This window comes from Dromaius novaehollandiae, chromosome 1, assembly GCF_036370855.1.
Source record: "Dromaius novaehollandiae isolate bDroNov1 chromosome 1, bDroNov1.hap1, whole genome shotgun sequence".
Lineage (NCBI taxonomy): Eukaryota > Metazoa > Chordata > Aves > Casuariiformes > Dromaiidae > Dromaius > Dromaius novaehollandiae.
The window spans coordinates 18607789-18617652 of record NC_088098.1 but is presented as its reverse complement, the minus strand read 5'-3'; the positions used below and the strand labels follow the sequence as shown (position 1 = coordinate 18617652).

General features: G+C 43.0%; 1 protein-coding gene across 1 annotated transcript; it reads left to right on the top strand.

Moving 5' to 3' along the window:
• Positions 1-2078: 2078 nt before the first annotated feature.
• Positions 2079-6631, top strand: LOC135327485 (tetraspanin-7-like). The gene has a single exon (XM_064506386.1). The coding sequence runs from the start codon at positions 2203-2205 to the stop codon at positions 2917-2919; it is 717 nt and encodes a 238-aa protein (XP_064362456.1). The 5' UTR covers positions 2079-2202; the 3' UTR covers positions 2920-6631.
• Positions 6632-9864: the final 3233 nt, after the last annotated feature.

The following is a 9864-nucleotide window of genomic DNA, read 5'->3' as shown; positions in this document are numbered from 1 at the left end:
TTTCTCCACATGACTGACAACTGCCTGGCCAACAGAGGCTCCTTATTCCAGAGGAAACAGCTTCATGAAATGTCAGCTGCAGAAGCTCCCAACACTGTGCATTTACTTTGGTGTGAAACTGGAAGCCATCATCTTTTAGTTATTGCCTATGAAATTCCAGGCTTGCAAACCCAGTTTGTCTCTATCGTGAGCATTTATTTTTCACTGTGGATATTAGCAATATGACTTACTGCTAAACTGGGTAATATAATGCAATGTACCGCGGAGTACTTCTGGAGCATGGAAATCATCATTCCTGAATCACATCCACACAAAGGTCTGGGAAGCTTCTGAGAAGATTAGGGTATTAAAGGAACCAGTCAGAACTGCTCTATTAAGAAACTGATCAAGAGCTCAATCTTGTAAAAAGGCATAAGACAAAAATTTGAAAGATGCAGAGACTATAGCACGCAGTCCCCTTCTACTTAAATTATTAAGGCCTCTAACAAAGAACAGATGATGTCCCAGTGATGGTTGTGCCATATTCATGCCTTGATAGTTATGCATTTCTGGTTGTGTGTCAAACAAATGTATCAAAGTGTGATATTTAGGGCACCTCCTTTCCTTCCATGATTCGGGAACACAAAGAAACCAACAAAACCTTTTTGCTCAAACTTCCACCTCCAAATTACTACTGGAACACAATTCAACCTCAGAATTCAGGAGCAAAGGAGTTTGCTAAAGATGTGAGCAACAGGGAGTTTTGACCTGACCTTTCAGTGTGGCTATTACATATTCTAATTAAAAAACAGGTTTGCTCCAAGTTATAGCAATGGAAATGAAACTGAGAATAGTATTGTCCCAGGACGAGGCATTATGGAAAAAGAATTACGTCTGACAGTTTGAAGTGCACTGAATACTGCTACTAAATCCTGATTCAGGTTAAAGAAATTCGATCAGCTCATAGGACTGTAATAATAATTTCATTAAAAAGATTTTATAAAAGCAATATAAACATTTTATAGAAGCAGCATGACAATATGCCATTATACAATAAAATTCATTTCCTGAGTACCTGAAGACATACAAAAGTCAGCTTCATATCTTGCAATGCCTTTGAGTAGTTTCTGTAGTCATTGTGGAGCCCCATAGCAATGGAGATGGTGCAAAATCTTAAATTAAAAAGTACTACTTACCTTCTGTGATAGTCAGAAAATGCTAAAGAGAAATGAGCCATGTAGTATGGTCAAAGACTCTGAGCAATGGATAGCACTGGGAATGCTATTTGCATCTCTGCCTGGGATCTTGCTTCACTTAAGTTTCCATCATTTGCTCATCTGGCTTGAGGGGCAGATTATCTTTTGCAAAGAGACTCAGGATGGGATCTCATATGGGACTTTCAGAGGCCACTGCTGTACAGCAGTGTCTATTTGTGGACAGTCATGCACAAACATTTTATGCCTTCCCTGTTGTTCACTGTTATCATAAGCTAAATCAAGTGAATATTTAACAGAGCCAGGCCACCTGGAAAATACTTTCCAAGTGGGAAAATCAAGGCAGAATGAATGAATGAATGAATGTATAGTTAGTTAATATGCAGGTACAGATTTATACTTGTTTCTAGAAAGCATTCTAATAGAACAGGTTGATGCAGCATAAGAAATAAAAATAGAAACATTCCTTTAAAAGAACTCTTTATGTTTCCTGTGGATTATTTGTGTTTTGTTTAGCTGCTTACTCCAAAGAGTTCAGTCCCCTGCCTAGGGTAATCCTGGGCTGCTGCGTTTTCCGGCAAACATTAATCTCGAGCTCCCAGCTGCAGGACCTTCTTGTCCGACCATCTGCAGGGCACGTCATGGCACGGTACAGGTCAGCACGGCTCGGCTCTGCTCGGCACGCTGCCCACAGGGCGCTCGGCCCACCCCGCAGAGCCCTGCAGCAGGACTGGGATCACGCGCCAGTGGTGGCCGCGCCCCCACGCTGGGCAGGTAAAAGGGGCCGGGGCGGAAGAGTGCTGCAACTCGCACCGGCAGCGCGGGGGGAAGGCCGGCCTCGCCTCCTGCCTCCCCTGCGGCCACAGACCAGCACTGGCGGGCAGCGGCAGCCCAGGAGGACGCGAGTCCCCCCTCACTGCCCGGCAGCACCGACGGCTGCTGCCCTGCCTCATCCCGGCAGCACCGGCGGCCACGGGCCGGGCCACAAGCGCCGCGGGGCAAGGGAGCCATGACCGTGCTCAAGCTGTCCCTCATGGCCTTCAGCTTCGTCTTCTGGGTGGCAGGGCTGACCATGCTTATCATCGGCCTCTGGGCCAGGGTGTCGCTGGGCAGCTACCTGGTGCTGTCGGCCAATGACTACCCCAGCGCGCCCACCATTTTGTTGGCCACAGGCGCCGCCGTCATCATCTGGGGCTTCCTAGGCTGCTTCAGTGCTGCCACGGAGCATCAGGGCCTCCTGCGCACCTACAGCGCCTTTCTGACTGCTGTGCTGGTGGCCGGGCTGGTGGCAGGGCTCTTGGGACTCCTGTACCGCCAGGACATTGCACAGGGCTTCCAGGAAGGGCTACGCGAGGCCCTGCATGCCTACGGTGAAGACGAGCGGAAGGCAGACGCACTGGACGCCTTGCAGCGCGCCTTGGCCTGCTGCGGCGTGGAGAGCTACCGCGACTGGCTCGCCTCCCCCTGGGCAGTGGAACAAAATGGCTCCGTGCCTCTCAGCTGCTGCCGGGCCCGCCATGGCTGCCAGCAGCGGCTGCCCCACACCCACGGGCTGCACCCCGATGGCTGCTTCAGCAAGGTCTCGGCCTTCGTCAGCAGCAACATGTTCTATGTTGCCACGGCCGCTCTGGGGCTGGCACTGCTACAGCTCATTGGCATCGTGCTAGCTTGCCTGCTGGCTGCCCGCATCCCTGCCCACCCGCTGGGCATCACCAGCCCCCGCTGAGACCCCCCGGGGTCCCCTTCTCCCCTCCAGGCCCCTTCCTTCCCCCAGACCCAGGAGATCTGGGTGCTCCTTGATTGGAAAATCCTTCCTCCACATTCCCCAGTTCCACCTGAGCTTCCTCTACCAAATCCCATTCCTCTTCTGAAGCCTGTACCAGAGGCATCAGCACTACAGGCATCTCCAAATCCCCCACACTGTATCTCTGGAAATACAGTGGCTCCACAGCCTCTCAGATCTGGGAAGGTGCCTCCTCTTCTGGCTGTGCCCCCTGCATGGCTGCAGATTCCCGCTGCCCCTCTGGAGCCTCTGGATGCCTTCCACAGACAGCGGTGGCAGCAGGGGCAGGTGTCACCATCTGGGGCAGCATGGACAGCTGGGTCAAGGCTCACCAGTTGTCCTGGTGATGTGTGCATACTGGGGCACAGAAGTGGGGCCCAGGAATGAGGCAGGCAAGAGAGGTGTCTCTCAGCATTACATGGGGTGAGTTTTCTTCTGAGACTGGGAACTGAGGACAGCATAATGTTACTGAAAAATGATCGGCAGTTGCAGCTGCTGGAGTGCCAAAGGTGCAGGACTGGTCAGCGTGCTCCCAGACAGCTATGCCAGCAGCTGCTGTCAGGGGTTGCATGAGGAACTGTCTAGACTAGACACTGCATGACCTGCCACTGCATTTCACTATCTGGCAGGTCCCCTGCACTGCACGCCTGTGCAAAGATTTCCTATATGTGTTTTGTATAGGTTAAAGCTATTCAGCTGCGAAGAGTGGTTTTCCTGCCATGGTATTTCTGATCCTGATCTCCATCTAGAGAAGCTGTAAGTGCTACTGCTCCCTCCTTTAGGATGTGCTCACTCTCTTAGCCAGTGCTTTGCTGGTTACGTCTCTGCAGGACTGAGCAGGCGTAAACCCAGGGCTCTGTCATAGCAAACAATGGGAAAAGCTGTAGAATCAGATTGGGCTAGGGGTGGGGAGAGGTGGGGAGAGCATCTTTCCTTCAAAACTTGCTTTTGAACTTATGCTATTGACTTCAGTGAGTGGAACAGACTGTAAAACAGATCTAAAAATCAACCTTCAGGATTCTTGACTTTTACTTTTTCCAAAAGATTTGTCCCTGAGATTCCACCCCCCTCCCATTTTTGAAGCCAGATCTATATAACCTGAGCATAAGCAGAGGACTCCAAGACTTGCTGTGTAGCCCTGGGTGGCAGCAGTGCAAATATAATGAATTTTGTTTTTCCCAACAGTTTCAGGCTTCTATCCAGAGCCTTAGGAAAAGCAAGGTATGCATTTTAGTCATGAACTTTCAGCTCTTCCCCTGTGTTTCCTCCCATTTCTTAAAAATCTTTGAACTGAGCTTTTACCTATTTCTCTGCCTCCGGGCTCAAAGACATGCTGTACACTCATCTTACCTAGCAAACTGGGGAGGGGGAGGATTTCAGAAAAGAACCAAAAACTGTAACGGAAGTCCAGGATTTGGCATCTCTTGGGAACATAGCTAGCAAAACAGTGAAGAAAGGGCAAATGCTAACAAATACCAGCAAGACAGGTAATCTATAATGGAGAAGGAAATGAATAATCACTTGGGAGGGAGGAGTGGAGTTCGCCTCAGGGAAAGGGGATTAGAAGTAAAGCACTACTCCCACAGTAATGAATGCGTGGGGTAGGGAGCAAGGAAGGCTCTGATTTTCTTCATCGCTTGGCTTTACTACTTTCTACTACTCTGGCTTTCTCTTCTCTGCCCACTGGAGCACAATTGCTTGATTGCTAGGACTAGCCAGGCGGAGGCTCCATCCCATCGGTGAGGAAGGCGAGAGCAGCAGAGGATGGAGCTTGTCCCAGACCGCTGTTTTGAGGGGTGCCTGCTCCCTCAGGTGAGATGGGCAAAGGGAGGAGCAAAACCGATTGCTGCCTTTCCGTGGGGAAAAACAGATGGAAAACCCTGGCCCTCCCTCAGCCCCATCCTGCAAGAGCTCTCCCACGCTGCAGCCAGCTCCCAGAACATGTCACCGGGACTCCATCACGGGAAGGATCATGTGAGATGTGGCGCTAAACCTCCTCCTTCTGTTTAAATCCTTGCAATTTCTGTACCTAAAACAATCTTGTCCCGGTATTTCTATTTTTCCCCCTTGGAGATCTTCAGTCCTCACTGAAAATAGACTTCTAGGATTTTGTTCGACAGTATTCCTGGGGGTGAAGCCAGGGAAGAGGCCATATTCACTCTCAAGGATTCTTATTTTAAATATCTTTCCTGCTTTTAATGGTTTATACCAGTTAAAAATACCTGGAAATACTACCCCTTCATGAAGGGCAGTGAGGCCCCCCTTTTTTTGTCCTCCACCAGTCTCCTTTTTTGGAAGAGGGTTTGCTCGAGTGTACTGTGAATCTGTCCCACCTGCAGGACTGTAACTCTTTCCTACCTGGGGATAGTGCTGCAATTTTTTATGTTGATAACAGTCGCTGACTTGCTGGACTGCTCTCATAAAGGTGTAGTATTCCTGAAGATTGCTGCAGGCTTGTCTAGAAACCATAGAGAGAATTGCCATGATTTACATTAACAATTGCACAAGCTTGATGGCAGTTGAGAATGTAAAAAAATAATACAATGCAAACAGTGTAAGTGACATTGCTCACCAGATATATAAAGTAGTTTAAAGTTTGAAATAAGATTCAGAGAAGGACTGCTTGAATCCAGAACAGTGTTTACAAACAAATCTGCAAGGAGCAGCCAGAAGTATCTGGCACACATTGGAATACAAACTGATTTTGCTGCTCTATTTAGTTCCATGACCAAAGATCATTTATACAGTCCCCTGGAGGTCAGTACTTCTGACCAAAGCTCAGGAGGTTAAAAGTATAAAAAGAAAAATTGGGTTCTGTTATGATAATCTCTGGGTTTTTTTGGAAGTGTTAGCAGTTGGGAGAAGTAAGGTATCCTCATTTTAGGAAGGTTTACAAAGCCTTGGTCTGTAATATGCCTGTTTGGAGAGCAGTTCTGGTCTGCATGGATGGAGCTTTGTCTGTGAACTGAAGAGTGATTCTGGATTAATGCTTATGCTCTGTTTGGATGTTAGTTGTGACTTGATTGTCCATTTGTCCAGAAATTAGATGACTATGTAACTAAGTAATATGATAATCATGTTCCAGGTGAAAAGTGCAATGTAAACAGGCTTCTTACAGTCATTTGATTATTCATCTGCATAGGTGGACTCAGGAAATGTGTTAGGATATCTCTTTATAGAGAAAACAGTGTTTCATTTTTTTAATCACTGATTTTTTATTGTTTATTCTCTTTTTTTTTTGTTGTTTGTAAATGTCCCCTTACTAACACTGCTTCTTTTTGGAGCTATATACTCGTGTAACTCCTCTTGTTTTCCAGAATTCAGTCATTTTGTACAGTTTTAACAATGGGCAAAAAGTACAGCTCGTATGGGTAATGGTATTAGTATTTCAGAAATAAAGTCTAGCAAGTGTTATGAGTGAAGCTGTCTATATTTTATATACACAGATGTGAGGTCACTGTCAACTGATTTGGATCATGCAAGGTACCATTTAAAAGCAGATTCAAAACTTGTATTTCTGTATGTCTCTTCATGCTTCAACTAAGTACAAGTGAAGTGTAAATGAAATGTACACTGAATGTAAAGACAGAAGCCTACTGTGGTTTCATATTCAGAAAGATCCATTAAAGAACCAATAAAACAAATGCTATGGAGAGTGTTGGGCAAGGGGCATGGAGTTGCACTTGCTTTATCACTACAGTCTTCTTCATTTGATTCAATAAGCTTTGAAAACTTACAAGAATATGGCATTGCTTTTTTCTTGCTACACTGATTTTTGATTATTAAAATTATTTCTGTATTAATCCTGATTACATTATATGACAAATGCACTCAGTCAGAATGAAGGATGCTGTTAAAACTCATTTAGCCAAAAAGCTTTTGTAGATGTTCACTTTAGTAGGTTTGTTTTGTTTTTTTAAGTTGCTAAAAGAATTTTTAATTAAAATAGGAATGACACGGTTCTAAGCATACCAGTGCATGTTTGTATGGAGATCAGACCTGAATCTGAGGATACCAGCTTAATATAATGAATAATTCAAAATGTAAACTGCCACTCTCCTTTCTTGGCCTACAATCACTGAAATAACCATAAACCTTGGCATATGATCACACAAAGTTAGGCATATTTATATCCCTCAAAAGTTCGCCAACTTGGTGTGGGTTTTAACAGAAATGTTTTTTGCTAGTTCATAAAATAATAATAAACAACATTAACTTTTATAAAGGTATGGAAGAAATATCATTCTTTTCAAATTAATTTCTAGAATGAATCCACATTTACCCCACCAGTAGCTTTTACCCCACCAGTGAACCAGTTTTAATTTAAATCTCAAAATAGTCTAGATTCAAGATTAATTTTTTTCTGGAACAATCAGAATGACTGTAACTGGAAAATGTTAGACCAGGCAGCACCATCTCCCTCTTTCTTAAGTATGTATTTGTTTTCCATCATTTCCTTCAACATGTCACTCAACAAAATGGTTTATTTTAAATAAAGGCTGATCCTATCTTCTACAAAAAGCTGAACTCAGTTATAGAACTAGGGATTATTTGATCAGATAAAAACATACCCATATAAGAACAAGCTATGTTGCAATAGTAGAAACAATAGTTTTATTGTTTGAACAAACAGATTTAGCATTAACAAGGTGGTAGGATTAGGCCTTGTTATGAAACAAGGAATATTTTATAACATTGATCTATTTTTTCTGTTAAGTGAATGCCAAGAATATGACTCTTTCAAACTCTGAGAACGTTTTGACGCTGATCTTTTGTCCAGCATGAGTTATTTACTGTACTTGCGTATAGCTGAACTTCACATTACAGATAACCAGAACTAAAAATGGGCTTTATAAGGAGTCATGAATTCTTAGAGAAGAGATGGTTTTCCTGGTTTTCCTTAAATTTAGATATTAGTGGTAAGATTGGCTAAATCAGAGAAGAAAAAAGATTTTGTCTGTGAAAAAGTGATTTTCATGCTTCTGTATTTATCTTAGCAATCACTTACTACCTCTGTGATTTCCACTGATATCAGCTGATATTGTATAAAGACCTTGACAAGAAGAGTAATCATCCTATTATTTCTGCAATTAAATTACAGTAAATATGCAGTAAATACTCAGCAACCTACAGGAAATTTTGGTAACTCGGATAGAATGGGAACAGAGCTGGAAATTCAGTGTTTTCCTAATAAAGTATTTCGGTACTAATAAGCACATCCAGAGAAAGTTTGGGAGGTCAAGCTAAGAAGTCTTACCACAGTCTTGTTTTGAAACAGCACAGAATGTCGGCCAAAAACTGAGACATAAGTCACATGACTGACAGAGTCCAAGATTTTCTTTTTGCCTGAAATCTCTTCAGCTGAGGAGGATGGTAGGTACCACTGGAAAAGTAGCACTGTTTTGTTTATTTTATTGGCTGAGCTGTGCTGGCACCAGCATAGAACAGAGCAAGTTATAAGATACTTTGACTTTAAAAAGATGGCAATGGTTTCTAAAGGTCCATATAAAATGTGAGGAACTTCTGTAAAGATGTTACATGTCCAGTCCCTCTCCTCCATCCAAGCTTCACCACATATCTCTGCATCAGGGGTCCTATCAAAGCCATGGTCACTTCCCCATGACATCCCAAATTATGTCTCAAACAATTGAAGAAAGCATTTATTTGTGGGAAAGGATCTTTTCACCAGGAATACAGAGAGTGCGCACTGGTTTATTTTGCACCCATATGAGTTCATGGGCTTTTTGGTTGGGTGAATGAATAGCAGGCAGAAGTACAGCTAAAAGAGTCTAGATCTGACTAGAGACTTGAAGGAGAAGGAAAACAAAAACATGTCCAAGGTGAAGGTAAATTTGGTGACAGTGAAACTGTAATAAAGAAACTATTTTCTGAGCAGAATCTAAGCATGAACTGTGAAAAAGACATCAGTATGAGTAAATCTCTTTTTCTACTAGCCTTCCAATACTTGCAATGCATAATTTTTAATGACATTATTTTGTTTGTGCACCATGAAAAGTTAATGCGAGTCACTGTAGAAACTATCGTGCCCTTGAATTTTATGCTTTTCAGAATGATAACATGGAAAATACATGCAGAGCAAACCGGAGTGTAAAACAGCCATGTCAGTGGTAAGATCTCTTGTGGTGCTTCTGTTTCACTCTACTTTAGAAGCTGACCATCTTTGTAAGATAAGGTTTTTGACACTGGTATGTTAGTTGGCTAAACATATCTATCCATGTAATTTTACTGCAGTTTATACTTCATTCATCATGCATCCATTATGTTTCAGAATGATAGACTACATGCTCCTGCACAAATCAATTTGATTGATAGACCATAAATTTCAATCATCTGCTTAGTATGCCACTGTAGGTTGCTGAGAACCTGCTGAAAATATCACAATTTAACCATGTTTTTTGTGCTCTTCACTGTCCTGGTCTACTTTATGAACAAGTAAAATTCAAACATCAAAGAATACAATGGTCCCATAGTATCAAACAAGACACAAACACAAATGCATATTCAGAAGCTCTGTATTGGTCAAATAGGGAGATCTGCTTGTGGATGAGACAGCAATAGAAAAAAAAAGATATCTACCCAACACATCATTCTGTCTTTGACATAGGCTTTCAGTAGACCATGTACCATCTATTGTAGAGAGGAAATCTTTTGTTAATGATTTTAATCCATGTAATAAAATTTAGTAGAGAATCTTCTCTGTGCTACAGGATTAAAATTATTGAATTAACTATTATTTCAAAGGACATAATTCTATAAAGATTTATCTAATCTGCTTGAAGCAATTTCTATAAAGCCTTGTTTCTCCTGTGCTGTTAATATCTAGTCACTCTCAGGCTGCATTCGCAGCAGCAAAATGTTGAGATAAAT